We start from the raw sequence: 27,348 nt of genomic DNA, 5'->3' as shown, positions 1-27,348 counted from the left end.
GGGAGGATGGATGCTCGCAGCGAAGAGAACAGTTCTCAGGAGGATTCCTTTATTGGGCTGTACAAAGGGAGGTGTGACAGGAGCGGAGTACAGCGCTAGTACTTGCGGGGCAGCCCCTTGGGCCGGTAGCGGTTCGGGTCCCCACCGCTCCGGCCCCACGCGTTCGCCTCCTGGTCCAGCCGGGTGTCCTCAGCGCCTCTACCGCTCACGCCGCTCTGCCAGTTCTCCCGGGCGTCGCTGTGGGGAAGGAGAAAAGGCCACCTGAACAGACTGCATCTAACTCAGCCTTGTGCTGGGTCCCTCACTCATGTGAAACTGCTTTTTAAGGCTTCTAAAGGTGAGATGCAAGCACATGCTCGGCCTTTGTCTCTCAGAGCCCGCGGTGGAACCCATATCTGTTATGTTGGGAAATGAACCAGCAATGAAGGAGAGTTCCTTATCAGAAATGCAGAGAGAGGAATCTGCCTTCTTGGGAGGACAAGGAGAAAGGCTCGCACTCAAGTGGTACCATTCCTATAGAGACCAGCTGTCCAGCTGGGAACTACTTCCCCTCCCCTCTGCTGTCCTTCTAGGTACAAAGCTGAGTACAAGTCAAAAAGGACCTCACTCCAGCTGGAATGCCTGGATCCCTAATAACAAGTTAACTGTTAACAAGCCAAGCACACTCCATTACCTGATCACTCTTGCTGCCCAAGCACCACCAGGTCCTCTCCGGGCAGCATCATAATTCCCACGGGCATGAAAATACTTGTCGGCACCTTTGTAATTTGCCTCACGCATGTCCTTGTATGCTCTGAACATATCATGCGCCCCTGAAGAAGGCAGAGAAATGGAGATGAGGTTGACTTGAAAGAGCTGCACCAGAAATAGTTCAGTACCATGTCAGTCAGGAGCTGAAAGGCCCAAGGAGCAGAAACAGAGTAAGGCACTGCTCCACATCAGCCTTTGCACAGGTCTGTGCCCACAGAAAGCACCTCTGGGGGCTGATCAAGGCCCCCAAGGTCCTGCAGCAGAAACTAGGGGTCTTTAACATGGAGCTGTGGATTTCCCAGCTCTGAGGGCTGCACCATTCACTGCTGGTAACCTATGCTTGGGGAGGGGGTTCCTGAGGGAAGGGCCCCTGGTAATAGCAGCTTACCTCCCGCTGCATCCCAGACAAATTGTCCAGCTCGGATTATTCCTTCAACTATCCTTGGTCTGTCAGCACTTGCACACAGAACGGTGGAGAGCAACGCGATGCAGACCCAGAGCCTCATGGTTCCTGGCCAGGAGAGCTGGGAGACAGTGAGAGAGATGAGCAGTTCTGGAGCACCACTGAGAACCCACTACACCCCCAGCTGTGCCTGGGCTGCTGCCCCAGTGCTGAGGGCTCACCCAGGACCCTGTTCTTCCCCTGAAGGAGTGATGACCTCTGTGCAACCACAAGCTCCACAACAAAAGCAGGTGCACATGAGAAACCTGCATTTTAGCACTCCCTGCTACTTCTGTCATGAGTACAAAGAAGCCCCACATGCTAAAGCATTGGTTCTGCTCCCAAAATACCAGCTCAAAACACTGCACACAGCTCACCAATTCAGAATGTCACTCACCCCTGCAGAATGGCAAAGCCAAAGGAGCTGGAGACCGTCTCGTGTGCTCTCAGATTCAGAGAGGGTATTTATAAGCAATTCAAACCCCTTAAACCCCTCAAAAGAGGAAACTGGAAAGGATACCCATGGCTGGGAAATCCCCACCAGCACTCCCAACACAGAAATCACTACTGGAAACCTGTCCTTGTCCTTACTGAAAGTTCATAACTCCTGTTATGCAATCTTTTAGAGAGTATATGGCACTTCTTCAGCTGCCCTTGGGACTATTTACTCCTCATAACAACAAGATGGACAAACTGGCTTAAAGGCTGAAGAGTTCCATGTGCTTGAAGTGTTACTGCTGTCTTAAGGGTGATACTTTTGTTTGGATCTTGGACTGAATAGAGCTCAGAGGGGAAGCTGCCTGTCTGTCTTCACATGGAAAAACAAGGTCAGGTCTGTGTCTGTGCACAAGGAACTGTGAGCTGCAGAAGGGCTGCAGGAACTGCTAAGTGGAATTGTCAGATGAATCCCAGAGTTAATGAAATGGAAAATGTGAAGTGTTGCTCTTAACTCCATTGCAAAGCAAAGCACATACATCCCTGCTGATCATGCTCTAACATAGCACAGACACACAGACCGTCAAGAGGCTTTGAATGGTTCATTTTGCCCTGGCTTGCTCTCAAAGGCCCCTCTCGAGGGTCTCCAGCCACCCTGCTGCAACAGCACCTCTGTGGGGCTCAGGTGGAATGTTTTGGACACAGCAGTAAACATTTTACTTAAGGGGAAATTCAGATCCATACAGCCACAATTCTGCTAGATTTTAAATCACCTGTCTGGCCCTATTGGCATGGTTCACTGTTTAAGTACCCACAGTGCTCTCCCTGCTTAAAGCCTGCTCACTTCCCTTGGTTAACAACTTGACACAACCCTTTCCCCTGCAGAAAACTCCAGGGTTGAGTGCAGTTGCACTGGAGAGTGAGTATGCAGGAAGTGCCCCCATTGTGTGTGGCCTTGTACATTATTTGGCAAGTCTAGGAGAGCTCTTCAGGTTCCCCTCAGAAGAGTTAAGGGTAGCTGCCCCACTCACAACTCTGCTACTGTAAACAATTCGCTCCTGGAGCTGCAGGGCAGAGCATGAGTTGAAAGAGGTACAATAAAGCTAATAAAGTGGCAACGGTAACTTCCTTGGGCATCACTGAACTTCAAAAAAATTAGCTAAAGGGGAGAGGAGACATTTTCCATAGGCTGGAGCAGCAGCACAGATACTCTGTAGTGGGATGTATCTCAAAATGGAGCACTTTGCAACAAGAATCTAAACCCTAACCCAATGGACAAAGCAAAAGCAGGGAGCAGACCCAGATTTTTGCCCCCTGGCACTCCTGAACCTGATACTTCACAGTGTAACAGCTCAGCTACTGCAGGGACTAGTGTGCTGTGTTTTGCTGCAACCCTGTTCACATCCTGATACCTACATCCTTGCAGTACATGGCAGCTCAAGTGCCTTCTCTGCTGGCTGCAAATAGCCCTGTCCGTCAACTTTTTGGTTTTTAAAAAACAAGGAAAATTACTCCTTGTAAGCTGGGGTACAGGCATGTGGCACTTTGCCCAGGGACTTAGAACAAAGCATTGCCTTCAAAACTGACCTAAGGAACCTTTTCCCTACAAGAGCTCACACAGTCTGGACCATAGAGGGTATTTTGAGTCTTACACTGTTTCACATTCTCTCCAAACCAACATTTCTGCAAACCATGAGGACAATTGCAAGAAAGCAGGTGCTTTGGAACATCTCTTTAGAGTTGTTCTCTTAAAACAATTTTTTAGAACATCTCAGAGTGCATCCCCTGGTGTCCAGCAAGGAGGACAGCAGCAGTGACAACAATGCTGGAGCTGTGACAAAGCTGCAGCTTGGGGCTCCAGCAGGGAACAGCCTGAGCCCTGCTTTCCCGTATCCTCTTGTCCTGCACTTCAGGTCATGACCCTTGGCTCACAGAAATGAGCTGCAGCCAACACTGCTGCTTTCACAACAGAAAAAGGCAAAGCTGCCTCTGAGCGTGGAGGAGGGTTTGAACAGAGCATTTCTTCCTGGCCTAGCAATAAACCTCGGCACATGTACACACTGGGAAACACAACACATTGAGGGGCCTGGAGAGCATCTATTGGTTTGTACATTCTGATGCAGTTAAGATAAAGAGCAACCCCATGCTGGTTGCACTGTAACTGTAAATATCTATGAATGCAAACTATGTTCCACAAACTTTCCACAATTTTGCAATCTAAGAAAGTCAGACTGAGAAAGGGGATGAGGTGAATTCCCAGCTTAGGCACAATAATATCTGCAGTAATTTCTTAATCTGGGAAAGAACAGTACCTTATTTATGTTTACGTGTGCAATAATTCATTTCAGGAGTTTTGCCAAGTATTGAATATACACTACCAGTGACCTTGGGCTTATAGACATGGAGAATGAATGGAAACTTGCCTCCTTTCAAGAAGCAGAATGAAAATGCAGGTATGTATCTGAAGTAAAAATGATTTACCCATACGTTTCTAATACTAAAATAATGTATGATACTTTTTTCTTTGATAAAAAGAAAATACCACCACCAGTTTCTATTTAAAGCTGCTCCTAAGCCCCCTTTATTCACCTCTGCTTCTCAAGGGTCTCTCCCACCACCAGTCACCCACAAAAACCAAAGCTGAGCTGCAGCTCATCTTCCCCATGAGGCTGGCTGAGCTGTCAGTGATGTGTGCTCAGCTGGCTAACAGGAGCCTTGCTCTGTGCAACTGAGGCAGTTTCTGTTTCAGTAATTTCTGAACAGAAGACCCTCTCATTTCAGTTCCTTCACTGTACCCTTATGAGATGAAAACAAACTCATCCAGAATAGGAAATATTCATTTCCAACTCTTCTCTTTATTGACAATCAAGTTAGTTGAAATGATAAACACAAGCTCATTTTAGACACAAAATCTGAACACACTTCCCATTATGTTACCTGAATGACCCTTCTGACATGATACACTTTGAGAAAAAGCTCTAACTGGAATTATGATTTACTGTAAAAAAAAAAAAAAAAAAAAGCCCCAACCCTTGGTCAAAGTTAACCAAGTGTACAAAACCCCCACAGAAGTAAGAAAGAGTGATGTGTACACAAAATACACCAAGTGAATAGAGTGGAACCATACAGAGGTAAGCCAGGCACATTCTTAGAAATCCAGGAATTCCTCTGAGGAAGGCAAGGGGAGCACTCAGCTACACCACACACTGCATGAACCCGAGGTAGGTAACTGTGGCAACCCCTGAGGCAGCAGCAGCAGCTCATCTGGCAGGGAAGAGAACAGGCACCAACACCATCTGGTAGGTGCCTGGCTCCCATTCCGAGTCCTACTGTGAGAGCATGGAGTATTCCTGATGGCACAGATCCTTCTATTTCCAATGGCAGAATGTAAACCCCAGAAGTTTGAAACATCTCTTTTTTTTTAGAAGCTTTAGAAATAGATCTGTATTGGCTTTTCCACAAGCAACACTCTGGCTGAAAGCCTGACATTGTCTCCCTGGGATACTTCCCCTAGTGAAGTAACCATCCCTCCACACCCAAGTTTTCCTTGCAGACAAGATAAAATAGTCTGCAGACTGCATCTCCCAAAAGGACAAACATTGTACTCAGTCCTATTTTGATTAAAAGCATTATTTTGCAGCACTACAAGTGCTGCAAGTCTACACAAAAATATTCCTTATAAAGCAGTATTTTCATATCATTTTACAACAAAATTATCAAATTTTAATTAAATTTGGTTCCAATTAATGCATGACTTTATTTAAATGACATTTGTGAAAACTGAATATTGAGCAGATGCTGTGGCCTTCTGCTTAAAATGTGAGTCAGATAGTGAAGAGGATCAAAACTAGAAGCCTAAAAAGAAGCTCATTCAAAGATGTACTAAATGCAGAAACAATGCTAGTACAAAGCATAGTTCTGTAAATGAGATATAAAATGCAAGTGATTTTGTGAATCTTCATTTTCAACCAGATATGTAAAAAGACTTCTTTCTTGACAGCATCCATCTAAAAATACTTATGTAAACCTTCAGCTTTTAAAAATGTTATTAAAATAATTCCTCTCACTTTCCAAAATGTCAGAATTAATTGTGGAATTACCAAAGTTGACCTGGACTTCAAGAAAACCTTTTGACACTGTTTCCCACAGTGTACTCCTAGAGAAATGGGCTGCTCATGGCTTGAGCACATAGACTGTTCACCAAGCAAAAAACTGGCTGGATGGCCAGGCACCAAGAGTGGTGGGAAATGGGAGTTTATCTAGCTGGGGCATGGTCACCAGCGGTGTTCCCCAGGGCTCAGTGCTGGGCCCAGCCCTGTTCAGTCTCTTTCTCAGTGATCTGGATGAGAGGATCGAGGGCACCCTCAGTCAGCTGCAGACACACCAGGCTGGGTGGGAATGTTGATCTGCGGGAGGGCAGGAAGGCTCTGCAGAGGGATCTGAACAGGCCAGACCGATGGGCTGAGGCCGACTGTGTGAGGGTCAGCCAGGCCAGGTGCCAGGGCCTGTCCTTGGGTCACAACAACCCCAGACAGGGCCACAGGCTGGGGCAGAGGGGCAGGGACCCTGCTGGCAAAAAATGACCTGGGGGTGCTGCTGACAGCAGCTGAACATGAGCCAGCAGTGTCCAGGTGGCCAAGAAGGCCAAGGGCATCCTGGACTGGATCAGCAATAGTGTGGCCAGCAGGACCAGGGCAGGGATTGTCCCTCTGTACTGGTGAGGCCACACCTCGAGTGCCGTGTCCAGTTTTGGGCCCCTCACTGCAAGAAAGGCACTGAGGGGCTGGAGCGAGTCCAGAGAAGGGAAATGGGAGCCAGTGGAGGGTCTGAGACATAAGTCCTGTGAGGAGCAGCTGAGGGAGCTGGGGGTGTTCGGCCTGGAGAAAAGGAGGCTCAGGGGAGACCTCATCACTCTCTGCAACTACCTGAAAGGAGGCTGTAGCCAGGCAGGCTACTTTTCCCAAGTAACAAGGGATAGGACAAGAAGAAATGGCCTTAAGTTGCTCCAGGAGAACTTCTGATTGGATATAATGAAAAATTTCTTCACCAAAAGCATTGTCCAGTATTGGAACAGGCTGTCCAGGGAAGTGGTGGAGTCACCATCCCTGAAGGCATTTAGAAGCCACAGAGAAGTGGCACTTTGGACATGGCTGAGTGGAGGATTTGGCAGTGCTAGGCTAATGGTTGGCTCTTCGGGTTCTTTTGCAACTTAAATGACTCTGATTCCAATTCCACTGTCCCAAGTTTTGTTGGAGTATCACAACTGATGTCTATGGTCACAGTGCACAAACAGGTATGGGCAATTTAGAAATACTGTGTTTGTAGATTAACAGCGAGTTCATTTAACAAGTTTGTCTGTTAATCAGCATTTTTAACCACAAATCCAGTACTTAAAAATATTTCCCTCCCATTCTGAGACTTGGCTTGGTTAATGTATTTCAAATAGGCATGGCCTGTCCATATAATTTAAGAAGGGGAAAAACCAACGGGTACCATAACAGACACTTCTACAGCAACGGTAAAGATAACTGTCATTTACAGGAAAGTTAAACAAGTATAGGCTTAGTTACTTCCCAGGAATGGTTTCTCATGTTTCCAAACAAAGAAACAAAAATAAATTTATACACCATAATTTAATACTTAGGGGCTCATATCCCAGAACACTTAAGTTATAAACTCAGAAAATAAATTCAGCAATTTTCATCTTGGAAATCTGTGAGCTTAATTTCAAGATAAATACTGTCTTGTTTTGATCTATAGTCTACAGTTCAAGTCATCTCCAAAGGGATAAGGAAGAACTGTCACCACTTCAGGTCAGATACCTGCCAGATGGAGACTGGCTCAGTATACCTGAACTTTTAGACTGGAGTTTGTTATTTTTAAGGGCCTGTGAAATTTAAGAGGCACTTGAATATACAGTCATTACAGTATGAAATGTTCCCAGAGTTCTCCCAAGTTGTTTTCTATGCTTGCTGAGACCACAAAAACCGGTCACACCTTTCCAACATGGACTGAATCAGCGCTCTGCAATTAAAGCAAAGGGGAGGGAAAAAAAGGTCAAACAGTAAAAAAACTAACAACAGGAAGAACAACACAGTTTTGGCTTGCTTTTTAAAGAGAAGTTTGTAAAAAACATGATGGCATTTCAGAAGTAACATCCTGACATCACCATTCACAACTTTGGAAGGAATAGGAGAGATCAGAGTCTGTACAGGTCTCAGCAGAACAGATCTCCTTCACAAACACTTTTAATGTATGATTTCCTGTTTCCTCATTTTCATTTTTAAAATGCCTATATTGCAAAATACTTAAATAATAGGAGAGGTTTCAAAGGAGTCTAAAATAAGAGGAAAGCTTTCAGATGAGTCTAAAACCAAAGGTAAAAATATGAAGCACTTTATCTTCTTGTAAACCAAAAAGGAAGTTTAAGGCATGGAGAAGATCCAAAAAGAATAGTGTGGATCTTCTGCTGACATCTCTTACCTCTGCCTTTTCTCAGCAATTCTCAGTATCTCACAAACACCAGTAAATCTCTCAGACAATTCTAGTGTCAAGCCACACTCCTGCAAGAGAGGCAAGGCACGATTTGGGCCGATGGCCTTGGCCAGCAACAGAGCGACGTTTTCCACAGTGATGCAGTCTGGGCAGCTCGGGCCTTTATTGCTGACAGCATTCCCGTTCTGTGGGCTGTGCTGGTGGAAAGCTGTGCTGTGATTCCGTGCAAGATGCAGAACAAACTTCCATTCTTCTATGGTCTCTGGAATGGAACCTAAATGTAAAAGGAGTTTGTTACATTATTTGTAAAACAAGGATTATTCTAAGACTACTATGTAAACTGTATCTGTAGTTAAAAGGGAAGCTAGCTATTCTGTTTTACTCTGAAATTTTAGGCGACCAAGCATTATCAACAAGCAAATTGTGCACAGAAATGTACTGCCCTGGCTCAGTGTAAAGATTTAGTGGTGAACACACACAGCTTCACAACAGTTCAGTATTCAAGGCTTTGGATTAAGTCAAGAGACAAAGTTTGTCCATCTTAGGGCTGGAGTGAATTTTCTTATAAGTTCTGCCTTGTAGTACAGCGCTTTGCTCACCCTAACTTTGGGTGTCTGCGCATGTAGTAGGCGAGTTTTGCACTGTGCAGGAAGGCTTCCTACTCCTCTGTCTACAACAGCAAGGTTAGCTTTTACTTCCAATTGATAAATAAATCAAGATTCTTTAACTCTTAAGCATTTTCTAGCAAAACTGATTTCACAAAGCACAGCATGAAGATACAAGAATATAACACCCATTTATGTGTTTCAAAAATGCTGTACTACACACAGCTAGGGCTACAAAAACACTTCAACAAATAAAAGTTCAACTCAGCATTGGGCAAACTGCTACATTACAGAAGTATGTTTATACAGCTTAAGAATCACTAACCATCTTCTCCATTCAACAGGCTCAAATCATCCAAATGAACAATATTAGTAAAGGCTTCTATTCTTCTATCCAGCTCCAGACAGAGAAAAAGATATCCAGGCCAAAATCTTGAATAAGACAGTAAACATTTCTAGGAATCAAATACTCAGTTCAAACCAAAGTCACGAACAATCACATGCTCATTCAAGTATCAGTAAAGACAAAACAACTAAATTTAATCAACGTCAGAAAGAGAGTAGGGACATAAGGAATACCTCCCATTTGGTACATTAAATTAGACATTGAATATTCACCCTCAAAGAAGGAAAGGTTTTTTAAAAAAACCTGTCCAAACAAGATGCAGATAGGTCATTTACATTTGTATCTTCTCAGGATCAGAATACCCACTAACCAAGTATGAACAATTACCAAGTTTTCTCCTTACCCATGTGATTTACAGATGTCAGCCATCTTCTCTTTCAAAACAAAATCAGCTGGGAGTTTAATCAAGAGCAGAATGAGCTGGCTGTAGCCCCAAGTAAACAAATGTGATTGTGGCCTAGAAGATGAGAAATTCAGTTTTAAAGCATTATTGATTTTCTTCAGATTATAGCAGATTTATGAAAAGAGAGGAGGAAAAACAAATGAAACACCATGTGCAATGTCAATAGAGCAGTCACTCTGGAAGACATTGCAAATAAAAGTTATTCAATCTTTTGGTTGTTTCTGCTGAACTCTGCAAAATGCTCCAAGGAGTCAGTGATCCAAACTTTCACACAACATCTAACCCAAAACCAGACCTGCTAAGTCTTTCTGCTGCACTCAGGACCTTGGATGGAACCCACTTCACCTGGGATTTCCTTCCTCATCCACAGTGTTTGCCCTTTGTGGAGCATCATGAGAAACTGCCAAGCACAACCAATCCAACCGTACAGATTCTGGCTGAAGAAGAGACCTAAGGAGAAATGGCCTGGAAAACAAAGCAGACACTTAAAAAAAAAAAAATCCTACCAGTTTTAAATATACTAGATGTGGAAAAGCAGTGATTGTGTGTGGACAAATTAACAAAAAAAAAAAAAAAAGTGGGGGGTGTAGGATGTAAAATTAAATGTGGAAAAGCCTAAAATTATTTATGTCTGTATAAATTGAGGCAACCACAGAAAATCAAGTTTGCAGGTTGAGTTCCCACACATTTGGTTTGGGTTTTTTTTTGTTTGGTTTGCTTGGATTTTTTTTTAAATGCCATCTAACCCTGATACACTGAACTGCAGACATAGGAACAAAAAAAAAGCCAATTCCATTAAAAGTATTATTTAGGAAATCCCTTTTCAAACTAGATACTAACCTAACAAAAAGTCCAGTCTAAGGCCAGCTACAACTGGCAGAATTACTTGGAAGCTAATGCTTAAGAACACCAAGCAGACAGATACAGAAACAGAAAAAAAGGTCCCCAAACAGCCAAGACAAAAAAAACTCCACACAGTTACATGATGAAGACAGCAGACAGATGAAAAGGATTCTACATTCCCCTCACCTTTTATCCTCTGGCTTTGATTTCACCAGGCTATCTAAGTATGCTAAAAAGTGAGCTGGATCATTCCTGCAAAGCTGTTTAATATCAGAAGGCAAAATAGAGGGGTGAAACTTGATCAAGGGCCGAAGAGCTGTTTCCCCAAATTTTTCATAAAGCCTGGAGAAAGAAAGAGAACAAAAACTATTTTCGGTACCAAACAGCAAAATAATTTTTTCAAGATCTCCTGCAAGTTCAAAATAGTACTGAAAGGTGATCTCTCTAAGAGAGTCCAGGAATCTTCATTACTTGGTAAGTGAAGCAATTCCTGCCAGGAACTTCAGAAGATTTAGGTACAAACCTTTGAGCATGTGCCAGCAACAGTGGGCTGTCATCCCATGGCCCCAGGTCATGCAGCAGCTTCAGTATTTTCAACATATCTTCACTTTCCATTGCTAAAGCCACTGGACTGTGAGACGTTATTTCTGAAATACATCCGTGCACAAGTTACAAGATTTGGGCGATTTTTTTTCCTTAGCATGTCCTGACCCTTCCTTTTGTCCTTCTGCTGAACAAAAGCTATCATTGCTTTCATGGGAAGTTCAACACCCACCTCAGTCCTGATGAAATGCAGGTATTAATCTCCAGGCACAAGTGCAGTCCAACTAAGGACAAACTGAGAATGCATACACTACTTTCACTTCTAGGGCTCTCAGAATCCAAACAGTGAAGAGATTCCCAGAAACACAAACACCAACCCTCATCAAAGCAAGATTCTGTTGTTTAACTGCTCTCTGCTGGAGCAGAATCAATGCTAAGGCTTTAATTCACTCTTAAAATAAACACATAAGGCAGAAGCTGAGTGCAGAGAACAGAAAAGTTCTGTTTTCCATTATCATCATGAAGCTTTGGTTCAATAAAACTGAAGAGGCATCAAAAAGATCAGAAACTATTTCTGTGGAACAGGGAAATGTGAAGTGACCACAAGCCACTCATCTGCATGGAACCATCTATTCCATTCAGTTTTGTTTCATATTAACCATATTCCTTTACAAGTGAAATCGTCCAGTGCAAATGCTGAAGCCCCTCCTCTGCCTTGTTTCTACAGACTTGTTATTCTAATTATGATGCTTTTGCTCATGTTTGTAAGCAGGCTGGGATCACTGTAGTGCTCCATTAACAAAGTCCATGCAACTAACAGGTTAAAAGTTGCAAAGAGGGAGGAAAACAATCTCTCTCCAAGGAGCAAACAATTTTAAGAAAACACAGATTATTCTGAATTGAAAGAGATCCACAATGATCATCAAGTCCAGCTCTTAAGTGAATGGTCCATACAGGGCTTGAACCCAAAATGCTGGGATTATTAGCACTATGTCCTAACCAGCAGAGCTAAGTTCTTCCTAAGGGAAGTATTTGGGGGAAAAACAATCAACCAGACAACCCAAAACCAGAACAAAAACTCCCACACACCAAGCATCTTCCCCTTGCCACACTACACTGGCAGAAGGAAAATCTGCAGACACAATTATGAAAGTCTTCAAGGTTTTCTTTTTTTTTCTCCCAAACAGTCTTATTTTCAGTTTAAAAAGCAATAAAATGTTCATCATTTACCTTTCAATCCTGCAATGTATGTTTCCCATATATTAGGGCTGGTGGCACACGTGGTTATAATACACTGCTTTACTCTCTTTAAATCCAAAAGGAAGAAGTAGCTTCGCATAAACCTACAAGTCAAGGTCCCTGAGGCTGCTGGTGGCAGATTTCCCTCAGAGCTCTCCTCAGCCTCACCACTCCCACCAGAAAAGACATGCAGCTCAAAGCACAGAGTTATCAGCTCCACAAGACCTTTCAGAACATCAGGTTCGATGACACACGGAGGAGACACTCGAAAGCCACAGGCCAGAGGCCCTGTCACATCAGTACCATTTTCACACATGGTTTTGCTCACACAGGTTTCATCAGTATTTTCAATGCAGTCTTCCAAAATACCACTCTGCTCCTTGTCTACTGGGTCTCTGTCAGCTAGAGCCACTTGCAGGTTTTCCTGCAGGACTGCCTGCTGATCTTCAGCACTCACAGCCTTGCTTTTGTTAACAGACAAAGCAGAATGCTCCTTGCTGAATTTTTCTTCTAGATGGACAAGCCATTCCTGTAAGACTCTTCTCATACACTGAGGTTCTAACAAAACCAGGGGATCCTGGAGCTTGGCTCTGCAGCATAAAAAAGAAGTTTGCTAAGTTTAGAAATTATAAGATGCCACAAGTGAAGTCTTAAATAGGTTTTGTGTAACTATTCTCCTACACTTGACTTGGAGTCAGTTGTTGGGTTTTTTGTGATTTTGATTTCAAACAGAATTTAGGCTACTTCACACTGTCTACATTTGTTCTCAGCACATTTTGAGCTCCCTAGGATTTCTTTGAGAATGAATTTTTATTTGTGATTTTGATTTTTTTAAACTATGCCTGCACTTAAGAAAAAGTGATAACGCTAGAAGAGCTTTTAGTTAGTTTTGCTTGATTTTAAAAAGAGGAATCAAATAATTCACCAAATGGGATCCTTTCAGGTTATGTTAATAGACATTTAGAGCATCACTCTTACATGCATGTAAAATGAATGAAAAATTTTTAAAAACCCATCACTTTTTTCTGCCAAAGCCCTACATATCTATACAGTAAAAAGTTTCTCTGCTTACATAGTTTCTTCTGTTGCAGTCTTGAGATCTCTCAGAAATTCCTCCTCAGGAAGCTGGCAGTTCTGGTGTTCTGACCTTGAAAAGCAAATTAATTTCAGTCTTATCTGAAGTATTAACTTCAATAATTATGTGAGGATTTCCCGAAAATTTTCATCAACACTAATTCCTTTATTAAATACAAAGCTATCACTTGTAAGAAGGAACAGCTCAACAGAAATTATAAACTGGGATAAACTGGGCATGAAAAGCAACAGATAATACTATTTTTGTGGCTTTCTATTATTGCTTCTACTCCAGCTACAGTAGATTTCTGCAGGTGTTGAACAAAAAACAGTACCATGCCACTGTATGAAAGTTAGTCCAAATTGGTAAATAAGCACTGGAATATGAAATTTCTTAGCTCTGTGTTCATTGCCTCATCAGCTCTAAGAAAGGATTTGGGAGAACCACTGAAACCCACCACAGGAATGAAGGCAGCTGGAAAAACCTAATGCCAAATTCCTCACTCTGCTTGAAAGAATTTTTTCTATCCTCAGGACATCCAGCAAATGTTGGACAACTGCTAAGAAAATGTGATTTTGCACTCACTCTTTTTCTTCCTGGGGAGATGCTCCTGGATTAAGAGTTAGCTCTGGAAGCTGCTCATCATCCTTTGCTTCATGCTTCCCTCTAGATTCAGGACTTATATGAAGTGTGCCAATCTTTTCCGTGGTTTTGCGTACAAAGCTGGAAACACTAGGAATCACAAGTTCAAACATTTAAAATCAGAAGTTCAGAAGCAAACAAACCAAGCACTCTTTTCATTCAAACGATAATTTCAGAGATTTTTATAATCTGAAGAACTCTTGAGAAAAGGATAAGAGCAGTGATGACCAACAGGAACAAAACTTACCTGTTCAGAATTCATACTCCAGCCATGACCATGTTTTCATCACAGAATAGAAACCTGAAGTATTTAACACTCCTGCTGGAGAAGCAGGATCACATACCGATGTTAGCCACAGATTTTTGACGTGTATTTGTAATTAGTATGCAAATAAATGCAGATTGTCTACATTTTAGCTTTTGCATTTTAAAGCTTTTAAACAAAGCATCTTTCGGAAATTATGTCACTCTTGGTGGTAAGAAACCACGTTACAATGCTTCAAATTAATTCTTCAGATTACAAAGCTCACCAACAACATCCTTTTCACTCAGCAGTCCCTATTCCTTCAGGTATTTTATTGAAAAGAAAGCTCAATGAACATACCAGAACTCTATTTCTACTGCTGCAATGAAGAGAACTAGGTCAACAAGATTTGAACAGAAAAATAAGCTTCCTGCTTTCTACTCTAGAAGAAAAAAACAAAACAAACCAAACCCAAAAACCCCAACCCAGCATTTTTTACTGTAACAAGGTATAGCAAAGGTTGAAGCTTACTGCAGAAGGCAGAAAGGATTCAAATCTAGCAAAACAATTGGATTTGAATGTATAGAAGGATTAAATCTAAACTTTTAAAAATTAACTGTAAATATGATAGTATTTTATTTAACAATTAATTGCATGCAGTGAATACTTGAAAATATAGCTTTCATTATTAGCAGAAACACTTATTACTAGTAAGGTCCTCAAGGCTGCTTACGGTTTAGAAAGAACTCAAATATTGCATGTACTTCTGATGTTTATTCTGAGATTCTCACACTGCTGACAGCAGCCACAACTCTTTGTTGCAGGACATGATTTACATACTGAAGTGATCAAGGGAAGGCTGTGCAATTTTTTCAGACCATTGCAAGGCCAGAGACATTTTAGCTAAGTAATTAACATACAGCACTTTCATAAAAAATTTAAGTTATATATTTAACACCATCACCTTTGTATTTGTACACCCACCCCCTTATCCTCTATTTAAAAAAAAAATTTAAAATACCAAAGTGATTCATAAATAAAATGGATACAGATCTAATTGCAGCAGGTATAAGCTACCACTATTCCATAAGTGTTTGGGAAACCAATTAGATTCACTGACAAGTTCATGTGGGGATAGGACAGACCACTTTGCAAGTGTGTTTTAGCAATATTTATCTGCTTTGAATATTTTGATGTTTGTCCCTATGCAACATAAGAAGCCTTCCCCCTAAGATACAGGAAGGCAAAATCCCCAAACAATATTCAGTAAGTTTTCCTTTGAATGCAAACCACAATCAGAGTTCACAGGATAACAGTAAACAATGCTAGACATGTAACAATTATTAACTGTTTAAAACTGAGGTTGAAGTCTTGTCTCCACTGAAGTTACCAGCAGCAGCTCTTTGTATCTTCACTAGAGCCAAGATGAAGACTTAAACTGTCTGGCAAACCTGACAGCATCTCTGGTGTTCCAGTTCAGGTGTTATGTTTGCAGAACAGACATACAATGCTACAAATCCAGGGGACAGAAGAGGGCAAGATGTAATGGATGAGTGAAGCTGCTGCATGTTTTACCTTTCTTTGACAGCTTGGAGAGAGACGAGAGGAGATGGGGAACGGAATGACAAAGGAATACTGAATGGGAGAAATGTCTCATTCCGGTCAGCCTCAACCACCACAGATGCATGAGATACATTCTCTGACAAATGGAATTGAAATAAAAAATCATGAAACAGTGGCCTGGCAAAAAAATGGAACAGTAAAATGAACTGCAAGTCACTAATTCATTAATGAATAACCTGCTCACCATACTTTCCTTTTTAATACTCAATTCATGGAGCCAGGTTTCAAGGGCCATTTTACTACTGACTTTGAACCCAGCTAAGTCTGCTTTATTAATAGTGTTTTGGCTTTATAGCAAGGCAAATAACTATCAACAACAGTATGAAAACTATCTTCCAAAATTAGACTTATAGACCATTTAGAGGACAAAACCTCGATTTAATCCACTGAATTATTTATACATCTAGGAAAATTAAGTAGTGTGGCATACATCAATTCACAACTGATTGTAAAGTCAGTTACGAGCATGATTTCCAAAAATCTAAATCACATATGAACAGAGAGACATATAAGCCATGATTAGGGTATAAATTACCCTCTTATTTGAAAGGACTTAAAAATCTAAGTGAGCCCAAAGCTCTCTGGCTTTTGATAAGAATCACAGGAAATACAGAATCACTGACTATTTCCTTTTCTCTCCCATATCCATAACAGTATTTACAATGTGTTTTGCTTAATAATTTCCCAGTACAGACACTCACTATCTTTAAGTGATGTCAGCAAGAAAAAAGGGATCATTTTAAGCCAGGATGACACTGCACTTTACAACAGTCAGCAGTAACCACAGCATTGAGAGGAAAAGATGCTGCCCTGTTACAGAAAATCTACCATCAGAATCCCTCAACAGTGCCTGAAGGTCACAACTGACTTTACAACTGGCTGTAAATAAGGCTGCTTCTGTTCATTATGCAGACTAGAAACCTAAAAACTCATTACATCTTATGTCATTGTGAGCAGGGCAACAGTAAGTCTTTCTCCCAAATACCAAATCAAGTACTCGTGCTTCAAGAAGCATCTAGAACTTCTCTACTTGGAAGTAATGAGGAAATTTGTCATCTCTTGTGGAACACACAGAACCTTTCTATCTTCTGATATTCAAAAATTAAGTCACCTGAATTTTAACTTTTAATGTTGGGAATGATGTGCTTCAGAGTTTGCTCACTTGTTTTTATGGTAATGTAGGTAAAGAGGCACATGTACACCTAAGTGTATCTTAGGACAACACTACTGACAAGTAGGGGATTAAATACCAATTTCTGCACTCTCCCTCCCCATTGTGGTCTTTTCCAAAGCATCCAAATTCTCTCCATCCTCAACTGGCACATACTCCTTGCAAAAGCTAAAAAATAGTCTTTTTACAGGAAAGCCTCTCTATCATTCTTAGAACTAAGGCAGCCCCTCATCATCCCAGGTTTCTGCATCCCTTCCCAATCCCAACCAGAGCAGAGAACAACACCCATTACAGTCTCACTCTAGCTTAAGTCCAGTGACAGGCATTTGTCAGAAAATAAAAAAGCTCCCTGCATGGGCTCAATGTTAGTTATTAACTATTCTAGGACCCCGACACTAACATTTACATGTGTAAGAGATGATCCCCTGTACAAAGGAATCCCTGTGAGAAAGTTAAGGGCACTTATCGGAATCCTTCTGCTTTCCCTGAAGAAATGTAAGCCAGAATCCAAATTAAGAAATTTTCTGGAACAAATATTACAAAAGGATACTGGCAGCAAACAAATCTTGTTTGAAGCCCAATTGATACTCGCATAGACAGCTGAAAGAATCTTAGCACTAATGTTCAATTACACATGGAGAGGGATAAGTTGAAGTGAAGCCCATGTTTGGTAAAGCCCTCTGGACTTTTTGTTTTGTTTCACAGGGTTTTGTTTGCTTTTAAGCCTGGATTCTGTGGAGTCAGCTTTTCAACCCAGTGTTTCAGGAAGGATTTTGACTGGAACGTGGGGTGACTCTTTCAATTGATCAAATTACATGTATTAATAATGAATAACTTGAAAGTGGAAAGTAAGAGCACAGAGCCAACCCAGTCAAGTTCTTGTGGAATAAACAAGAAACCAAAAACATTCAACAAACATTTTCATTAAGAAACATTACCAAGTTCTAGTTGTTCATCTTCATGGTGTGCAGGAAATTCTTTAAGTCTCTCATCTTCTGAGAATGTTTGACTGTGGAGGGAACATGAGTCTTCATCTGACTGACTACCCCTTCGACTGATAACACGGTAGATTCCAGAGTCTAAGACGCTGAAGCTTTCCTGTCAGACCAAGGAGGGGAGTTAGACACCATGCAGGCTGCACTTCCTTGTTCAACTTTCTGCAATGAACTCAACCAATTGTACCACACAAACGTAACCAATTGTACCCATCTCAGAGCATTTCATAATTCACTGCCTGGAAAACTCCTATTTAACAGAGTACTTCTACCATACCCAGAATGGAAAAGGACACAGATGCCAGCAAGTGTGCAGTTCAGTGATTTAAAAAAAATGTACGCTGCAATTCTTTTAGAAAAAGCAGCCTGTGGAACAAGTGGTGTACCCAGTGCAAGGCAAAACCCACCTCAGCTTTAGTCCTTCAGTCAAGACTGTCACTTCACTCCTTTGCAGCTGCATACCCAAGAACCTGTCTTCCTGCTGGTCAGCCATACCCAGCTAGCATAACTACAGACCCCACAAAACTATTTCGTTTCAGGACTAACACACAGTTTTTTGCTCATGGTTTACTTTTGCAGTGGGTAATGAAGAAAAACTTGTCTACCCCATCAAGATGCTATTTACATTATTTGGCTTTTTAAACTTTCCTTTTAAACACTGTTAAAGTGAAAGCAGGATCTGATATTGTATAAACTATGAAATATTTCCCCTTTCTTGAAAAGCAGCTGTATATTTATTAGAAATATGCTTTGATTTTATTTAGAGCTTTCTCCTTAAGCTTCTTAGAGTGTGGCAATTTTTTAAATATGGCTAAGATAGCTCTGAGCACTCAGACATTCGTTTTCATCACGTAAAACTAGAGTTATAACCAAGATTATCTTTACTGAAGTACATTAAAACATTAAACAGAGCTGTGGAAAAAGCCATCTCTGTATCAATCTTTGTCCACATCTCAGCCATTAGCCCTAAAATAATATGGGAAAGAGGCAGAGGTCTGAGCTTACAGAATGCAAGTAGTGGTGTTTCGTGCCACTTCACCCCACCTAGTTTTAGAATGCAGCATTATGGGCTGTAGTAGACAGGGTAAAAATGAAAGCCTCATCTTCCAAGTGAGCTTCAAGCCGTATGGGGTGACTTCAAGCCATAAAGATAAAACCTGTAGATAACATTTTTGGCACTACCAATACACATACACGAGACGAAATACTGCTCCTTCTACTGCTGCATGCAGAATCTAGAGGTTCCAACTTTGCAATCAGTTCTTTCAGTTGCGCAGTGAGATCTTGCTGAGTTGAAGCATCCAGCTGAGACTTCAAATGCTCCAGCTTGTCTAGAGGCAAATTTTTTCTTGCCTAAAAGCACCCAGTGAAACAGAAGTATTATTATTTCTAATGCACATATGAAAACAAAACATATATGCAGGATGATTTTCACCCTTAAAGTATAATGTTTAGACAACTTTAAAAACTCCAACAAAATGAATCTCAGTAACCATGAAACTTAATGGAGGGGGGGCAGGAAAGACAGTGAAGTTGTATTGCACATTTACAAAGAGATATTTTCTTACTCTGCAAGAAACAATTGAATTTTGGAAGAGACAAGAGACCCTGGCAGCAAGGGTCCAGAATCCTCTTCTCATCAGACGCTCTATGCAGCGATCGACCAGCAGAAGGGAGAGGTGCACAACTTTCCCATTTGTATGCAGACAGAACAACTCACTCTTGTGAACTGCAATATCCTGAATATCTGCAAAATCACACACAGAGCAATACCTGAAGGACTGAAGTCATTAATCAACATTCCTTTCTGTCCCTGAAAGAAGGTGAAGGCATATTCCCACCTGACTGTAAATGAGTGCAAAGCACGAGAGGCATGGGGAAAACAAACACTGAGGAGTCCTGACCTAGCACCTAATCACTATAAAACACAGTGTCAAAACTTTCCAGAGCTGCATTTCTAGAAAACGTAAAAAAAAAAAAATACACTGAACTACCAAAAAGTTTCCTTTTGCTCTGAGATAAAAAATTAAAGCCTGATAAAGATGACAAATACATAACTGTTAGCTTTGAAACAGAAGGAAAATATTCACTGGTAAAAAAGCAACTTTTGCCTTCCAGAAGTTTTCAAATACAATACTTACACTGTATGCAAACACTCCACAACAAAGGTACTGCAAACTTAACACCAAAATGGGGAGAAGGGAAAGACTGACTGACAATAACTATTGTAGTTCTCTGCTTATAACCAAACACTCCACTGTTTATGAACCTTCACTCATTTGCCAAATAAATATATTCCCTGTACACAATTTAGACATTTTAGGGAAAAAAAAAAAACAAACACAGGTTTTAAACTTTCAACAGCCAGATTATCCTTCATAGGACACCTGACAATGAGCCTGAGTAAAGAGGAAAGGATATTGCAGGTTAATAATCTGTATTTTAACTGCTGTATTTTATGAGTCACTCTACACTATGTTTTGTTTCTCCAGAAGCATGCTTTGAGATCTATGGAAGGAGGGTTTGGCTGAAGGAGGCATGGAGATAGTTAATATTCAAGGATATACCAGACAGATGACAAGTTTTTTATAAATATTCTGCAATCCAACTGCAGAAATTGAGCTTGAATAGCTTCCATGTTAGGCAAGAACTTCAGGAATGACCAGTGTAACAGACAATGTTACAAAGGGATGCTTAAGAAATTTTAGTTTACCTTTAACTTCACTCCAGAGTAAGACTTGAAGGCTTTGGGGAAGAAAAATATAAATGCCTCTTTCTGTCCAGGTCACCACACAGTGCTCACTGCAATCAAAGCATATGGTAATGGAGCAAAAGTAAATTGTGAGAAAATAGGTAAAATTAAAAAAAAAAAAAGTAAAATATGCAGGGATTGCATAGGCTTAAGTATAGCAAGCAAGATGTGAGCATGATACTTGGGAAATTCTTATGCAAAAACCTGAAGTTGGTAATATAAATTAGGAGAACATATACTTTTTCAGCCTACTTTACCAACAGGAAGCTACGCTGTCAATACTCACGTCAAATACAGCAGCTTGGGGAAAGATAAAGATTGTGGAGAGCAGCTGGAACCAGTATAATGAGGATCCTGTCTGCAAAATAAAATTAAGTACAAGCATAACTACAATAACATTACTTTCTAAAATTCTTAATCCTGTAAATACATGGCTGGCTTAAATAAACATAGCCTCATGACAGCAGAATTCATTGTGCTCACAGACACAGCTGCAGAAATCAGGGTTTTGGTATTTTTGATAATTACTGGTTATACCTCTTAGAAGAGATTGTATTAAGATGACAACTAAGATTAACATTTGACTGAAGCAGGAGTTTAGTCTTTTCAGTCTTAAAGATGTCCCAAACAAGTTTATCACTGATAACACTCATGTTCCTACCTGAGAGTAACAACAGGAAGAGGTGGTGACGAGAGCAGCTGCTTGAACTGATGTGTGCTTTGCACTTCCCCATCAAAGTTCACCTCCCACATCCTCGAGCCAGGTCGAGCACAGTAAATTAATGGCTGCTGATTCCCACTGTTTTTTCCAGCAGGGAAGAAACATGCTCCAAATTCTCCATCTCTTTCTTTATTACCAATCTTCCAGAACTTCTCTCTAGAGGGGAAAAAATAAACTTGTTAAGTAAGCCAACATTAATAAAAGCCCTAATTAATTTTATGGTTTTCTTGAATAATAAAAAATACTTAATCCCAGCTGCTGAATTGGTTTTGGTGCTTAAAAAATCTGTAATGAATATTACAAAGCCTGCCCAAAGTTTATACAAGAAAGGGTGCAGAAATATTCATTAGTTGAAATGAATGCTCAGATCAAAGGGTTTTTTTTCCCAGCCAAACCAGTTGTTCAACATAATGATGGGAAGGTGGGAACATTCCCAGAAATCATTTCCAATCACATGAAAAATAAGACAGTGATTATGAACAGTCAGCTTCCATTTATGGAAGGGAAATCATGTTAACAGCCCTCTACAACAGAATGACTGGAGAACAGCAGATGTTGTTTATCTTGATTTCAGTAAAATTCTTGACATTTACCCCTCCCACATCTTCAGAAACAGGCTGAGGGAGCATGGGCTAGGTAAAGAGACACTGATGTCATTTCAGAAACTGTGTGACTCTGAAGTCCAGTATTTCAGAAATAAAAGTGGAACTTACCTCTCAGTATCACATAAATAAGTGCGGGTAAGTGAAGATATGAGCAGTCTTCCATCCAAATAATCAAGCTGAACCACCCGAGAATCCACTGTGGTTATAATCTGGACAGGAAACATCACAAAAGTAGCAGCAGCCTACAGATAAAGAAAAAAAAGAAAACATGTTGGTCTTCAGTTCGAAGTAAAGACTGTTTCATTATGTTAAAATAGCAAAATTCAGAAAACACTCGTGTATGCTATGAATACACAGCAATAGACAGAGCAGTGCCTTTCTTCTCTGTCTTTACAAAGCAAGGCTACATGCTCAGAAGCACAGGAGTCTAAATCCTCCTTTTCCCAAAATTGCTATTGAAGATTTAAGAAAAAAAAAAAGTCACATTCCTATAGCATCCTGATATTTCTTTATAAAGGATTTTTTCCTGTAACATTAAGAGAGGGTTTTATTCCTGCTATTGTAAGCTTTGTGTTTTTCCAATTCTCCTCACAGGTACACTGAGCTAGCAGTTTTATGGAAACAGACCAGAGAGATTAATTGATACAAAAAACAACTTCTACTGGAATTAGATTGTTCACAAACTCACCTTCTCTGTTACCCTGCCACAAATTATCCATATACTATTTATCCTACCAGTGTCTCAGTTTGCATGGGTAGATGAACAGTCTCAGACAGACTTGTGGATAAGAAAACTACTGGGAACTGCATTTGAATTTGCTGTCAGTCACCATTTTTGCCAGCTTATAGTTGTTTTCCCTTCTTAGGAATATGACAAAGTGCTTTATCTGAGAAATCCAACAGTCCTGCTCCTTCAACAGGTGTGAGAGACACAGATTACATGGGCCTTGCCCTTTTCTCCTCTCTTCCCACAGCTTACTTTCCCCCCTCTCTTTATTTAAATGTTGTAATGGTCTTGCTACTTGTAAGTCAATTTTCCATCAAAATCTTCCATGAGGGCTAGAAAGGACCTGGACAAACAACTATTTCTAGGTTCTGCTCCTTTTTACTAACTAAAAATAAAGGACCCAGTAGAGGTAAAAGCTAAATGCTCAAGGGCTAGAAATCAAGCTGCTATCACTAACAGGTGTGTCCTTCACACAAAATATAAAGCATGTAGGCTCGATGACCACCTACCATTTATTTTATCTAATCCAGATGTTTAAGAGCATCCAGACAAAGCCAAGCAAAATCAGTCTAGGACTGCTCTTTCTCTGACCAACAGCTTAATTGAGGACTAAAACAAAGAGCTGAACCTGTAGCTGGAGTCTAAGGAATCCAATAGGCTCAGAAACACCAAGAACCTTAACTTTGGTACTTGTAAACACCAAGAAGTGGGAGATTGACCAGTTTTTAATTCTGAATATTTGAAAGCCTTTTCAAGTTGTATTACTAAAATAGATAGAATAAGGATGGGGGGAATTCATGGGTCAGGATTTCTATGGCTGTCTCAAGAGACTGGCTCTTCATCCCCATATTGAAGCTACCAGAACTTCATCAGCTGGTAAGTCCTACTCTGTTCCACTTTGCTAAAAGAAACAAAGAGATTCTGCACATCATCCCCAGTGAATGAAGTTCAATCAAAGTATGCAACATTTTACCTTCCCTTGTTTTGATGTGTTAATCTTGATGGCTGATACTTTTCCCACATGATCTCCTACAAAAACTCGAAGGGCAGCTGTATCCCAGCACAGAGCTGTGACCTTTCTGCCCTTATGCTCAGAGGAAATATAAATCCGTTCTGGCTTCCCACGACGTTCCTGATTCAGTTCCCAGACTATTACAAGGCCTTGGCTACAACAAGTTAAAAAGACAATACAGGTTGAAAATAAGTCTTCTAATGTTTTATCAATTAATAAAGATGCATTTTCCCAAAGAAAGAGGAGACCCAAGCAAAGCAGCATGCCTCAGAGGTGGATCTGTTTAAGGCTGCATGCTTTCAAGTGTCACACTTAATTCTGGAGAAGAATAAGTGTCCTTCTTTGCACTACAGTGTATAAGCAGCTTTGTAAGGCTATTCTTACAGTTATTACACTTGCCAGTGAGGATGTGGAAAAACATTTAAATGGATTTTAATAAATGGAAGTGGAATTAACTATCAATTTTACTCTACCATGTTAATGGAAAGACTTATTTTCATGCTGAAAGGCCTCAGAAAAACATTTCTCATCATAATCTCACATGCATGAGCTCTGCCATAGATGTTCTGTTACAGAAATAATACTTAACCTAGAATGACTATTCCAGAAAAAAAAGATAAGCAAACTGTCTGTGCAGAGAATTATCCTGCAGAGGCCTCTACCAGCTAACCTGGTAAGTTAACTCTGAGTTCTCAGCAGCTGTCCCATGTCTGAAACTTGAAGCTTCTTAAAAATATCAATCCAGTGCTCAGGTTTGTGAGTAGACCACTCACCTGGTGGCAACAGCAATGTAGTCTTCATTATGCAAACAACAGGCCACCCGGGAAATCGCACCTTCCTGAAAGCAAGCACAGGAGTAAGAGGAGGTGAAACTTGTTCCTGTACTGCCACTACCACTGTGCAGCTTTCATCTTTAAGATATAAACCAGATTCATGTCAACAGGTGCTACCACTATGCTGTGATGTGGTTGATTTTTACTGTTTGCTTGGGTTTTGTTTCCAAACACTGAGTTTACTCCAAGATGCAGCTGAAAGTAACATGACACCATCAAGAGCAAGGACTGCACTGAATTCTCCAATTTGGAAAGCACAGAAATCACTCTTCTGTCCTCACACCTTTGGAACCTGTTTTGACAGAATTAAGTGAGGTGCTCCCAGTCTTAAACTGGCTGCATTCATGCTATACTGGAAGCAGCAGTGGTTCCTAGGAAATAGCACCTGGCTTTACAAATAACAATCCCTGTTTCACAACCTCTTTGAGCAACAGCAAGTCAGCCTATCTTTTTTTCACTTATCCAGTTTGGACACTCAAACACTGGGAGTTACCTACTTGTGAGTTGCTCTGGTTTCATATTGAAAATTTTCTTCCAACCCTTAAATATTCAAATAACTGTGTTGCTGTTGTTAAAAAGTAAGAATTTGAAAAACAAAGGTCTGACACTCTGAAGTAATATTTTTCACACCTTAGGAAATCTAATATACCATACACTCTGGGGATACCCTCCAGAACCACAACCTATTTTAAACACAGCAGTCCAAAACTTCACCTTTGGACAACCCAGTAAGCTGAAGACAACTATTGACTCTGAAAATGCATTAACGTGAAATAATGTTTCTTTCTCAGCCCCATTTTTGGAAATTTTAATTTAAAATTTTTATCCTTACCTTGTGAGTAAGAAAAAGTCTTTGCTTCCAACCATCCTTCTGGATAAGGTTCAATCCTCCTCCTGAGCTGCCTAGAGCCAGCCACCTCTTTGACACATCTATACACGTGCACTGAAGGAATAAAAAAATCATAATGCATAACCTGGTAAGTTCTGATCACAGCATGTTTTTCTTGCATTATTATGCAAGAAAAGGGTTTTTTAAAGCATTCATTGTTTGCCAGCTGTGTGTACTGTGACAGCTGAACCACTGTCAGTAAAGATTTTTAAACAGCACTTTGCAATTGGAGCAAACAGTGTATTAAGGAAAGTGGATGCAAACAGCTGCATTAAGGAAACACACACAGAGCAAGAGGGTCCATTATCTTCACTCTTTCTTCCCAAAGTACTCCCCACCCAAGACAGCATGCACACACCCCAAAAAGAGTTAGATTAATCTTAGGGCTTAATCAAATAATTAGCCAAATGGGGTCATTACTTGAATTTTTTAAAAATTAAAAAAAAAAAAAAGCCATACACCACAAACTCACCTTAAGACGACTGGAATCCAACCTAAGCGCAGAAAGCAACGGATCTAAACACTCCAACTCAGCCAAGACATGGTTGTAAGAGTCTGGAATTAGTGGCACAGAGGCCATGGATGCATACGACTAGTGCTACTCACTCATGGGTGCATTACAGCTTCAGCTTTTAGCTGTATCTGCCAAAAATAAAGATCTTGATCAGCTTACTCTTTAGTATTAGAGCTGGTGTTCCATGCTTAAAAAAACACTAAGTGTTTTCCTACTCAAACATCATCAGGTTTCAGTTTGCCAAAAAGAGGTCCAAGGGCTGGAAAATAAGTTTTTGTTCAAGCTCATTTCTGAAAACTTAACCTATCAGATAACGCACGTGGAAATATTTAAACTGTAGTTATGTTTACATCTGCCTATGAAACAAGTTAACATGTACCTACAGAAAACACCTTGTTTTCTGGAAAAATTCACTTTTCCCCACAGCATGCACCCTTGATTTGAAACTAACTTTCTCAGGGAAAACATTTAGCATTGGTATTTTATAACTACATCATATTCTCCCCCAAAAGTAAATTTAAGGAGCGTTATTCTCAAGTTATATTAAATTCAGAATTAACAGCATTTGTGCATTTTGATACAATTATAAGCTATCCTCTCCACCACATCTTTTCCTGCATTCAAGAGGTAACACAGAATGAGAACCAAAAATTAAATAATCACTGAAATCACAATCTCATATTTTTCCTAAGCAGCACATCCTTTAAAATAGCTTCTTGTTGAGTTTGAAGTTTAAACCTGTACACTGCTTAACAAAACGCTAAACCTGTTACACTGGACAGGCAAGCCCCAGAATTTCTAAGTATCCTTTAGTATGCGGTCCCATAAATTAAGGAACTCCCTCCCAGAAAAACCGTCATGGGGGAAATTTACATTTCCGCAAAAGAAAAGCGAGCGCTCACTCTCACCAGGCACTAGGAAAAGGGAAGAGGCACATTTAGCCAACGAAACTAAAAGTTATTTTTCAAAGTGTCTTAAAAACCTTAATGGCCACTTTTGCCCTGCTCGCTCTCGGCCACATCTCGCCTGTGTGGCCCAAGCTGCCGGCCGGGGCTGAACCGCTAACACCACGGGACTTTGTCTCCCGTACCCAGAGTAAGGCGAAGGATCGCAAAGGTCAGAAGGAGCCCCCACCCCAAACCCCTTCAGAAACCGCCGGGAGGGGACGAGAGCCGAGCCCCGGCGGGGCACAGGAAGCACCGCTCGCCACGCTGCCGCTCCCTCACCGCGCTCCACGCTCTCCCGGTGCCGCTCCCGCCGCCACCGCATCTAAACAGCGCGGCCACGTGACCCGCAGAGGGCGGGGCGGGAGCGCGCGCCCGCTCCGCGCTGTATCACGCGCCGCCCGCGCGGGAGGAGGAGGGGGGGGAAGGAGGAGGCGGAG

The 27,348-nt window shown here is 41.0% G+C and overlaps 2 protein-coding genes across 8 annotated transcripts; both read right to left on the bottom strand.

Moving 5' to 3' along the window:
• Positions 1-27: 27 nt before the first annotated feature.
• On the bottom strand, positions 28-6,563 carry LOC128808373 (serum amyloid A protein-like). Of its 2 annotated transcripts, none has more exons than XM_053979378.1 (4): positions 6,553-6,563; positions 1,139-1,274; positions 674-812; positions 28-237 (listed from the first exon to the last, which is right to left on the bottom strand). In XM_053979378.1, the coding sequence occupies exons 2-4, from the start codon at positions 1,254-1,256 to the stop codon at positions 96-98; spliced, it is 399 nt and encodes a 132-aa protein (XP_053835353.1). In that variant the 5' UTR covers positions 1,257-1,274; positions 6,553-6,563; the 3' UTR covers positions 28-95. The 2 variants fall into 2 exon arrangements, with proteins under 2 accessions (XP_053835353.1, XP_053835352.1); XM_053979377.1 differs by lacking the exon at positions 6,553-6,563 and adding an exon at positions 1,590-1,677.
• Positions 4,463-27,266, bottom strand: HPS5 (HPS5 biogenesis of lysosomal organelles complex 2 subunit 2). Of its 6 annotated transcripts, none has more exons than XM_053979373.1 (23): positions 27,191-27,266; positions 25,923-26,092; positions 25,394-25,504; positions 24,502-24,566; positions 23,690-23,882; positions 22,098-22,231; positions 21,325-21,540; positions 20,950-21,021; positions 20,625-20,713; positions 19,480-19,658; positions 19,106-19,264; positions 17,855-18,014; positions 15,698-15,821; positions 13,822-13,968; positions 13,234-13,308; positions 12,153-12,751; positions 10,903-11,026; positions 10,566-10,721; positions 9,882-10,001; positions 9,477-9,590; positions 9,053-9,159; positions 8,111-8,396; positions 4,463-7,651 (listed from the first exon to the last, which is right to left on the bottom strand). In XM_053979373.1, the coding sequence occupies exons 2-23, from the start codon at positions 26,028-26,030 to the stop codon at positions 7,591-7,593; spliced, it is 3,399 nt and encodes a 1,132-aa protein (XP_053835348.1). In that variant the 5' UTR covers positions 26,031-26,092; positions 27,191-27,266; the 3' UTR covers positions 4,463-7,590. The 6 variants fall into 6 exon arrangements, 5 of the variants coding, with proteins under 5 accessions (XP_053835348.1, XP_053835347.1, XP_053835349.1 ...); XM_053979372.1 differs by having other exon boundaries at positions 27,055-27,237; XM_053979374.1 differs by lacking the exon at positions 27,191-27,266 and having other exon boundaries at positions 25,923-26,793.
• Between the last annotated feature and the right edge of the window lie 82 nt (positions 27,267-27,348).

The sequence above is a fragment of the Vidua macroura genome, chromosome 6 (genome assembly GCF_024509145.1).
Source record: "Vidua macroura isolate BioBank_ID:100142 chromosome 6, ASM2450914v1, whole genome shotgun sequence".
NCBI lineage: Eukaryota > Metazoa > Chordata > Aves > Passeriformes > Viduidae > Vidua > Vidua macroura.
This window is presented reverse-complemented; position numbering and strand designations above follow the sequence as displayed.

Coding starts and splice junctions, on each gene's coding strand:
- HPS5 (XM_053979373.1), bottom strand. CDS start 26,030: ATGGCCTCTGTGCCACTAATTCCAGACTCTTACAACCATGTCTTGGCT. Junction 9,160..9,476: donor GACATCTGTAAATCACATGG/GTAAGGAGAAAA, acceptor GTCTTATTCAAG/ATTTTGGCCTGGATATCTTT. Junction 8,397..9,052: donor CCTGTTGAATGGAGAAGATG/GTTAGTGATTCT, acceptor TTTTACATTTAG/GTTCCATTCCAGAGACCATA.
- LOC128808373 (XM_053979378.1), bottom strand. CDS start 1,256: ATGAGGCTCTGGGTCTGCATCGCGTTGCTCTCCACCGTTCTGTGTGCA. Junction 813..1,138: donor TGTCTGGGATGCAGCGGGAG/GTAAGCTGCTAT, acceptor TGCCTTCTTCAG/GGGCGCATGATATGTTCAGA. Junction 238..673: donor TGGGCAGCAAGAGTGATCAG/GTAATGGAGTGT, acceptor CCTTCCCCACAG/CGACGCCCGGGAGAACTGGC.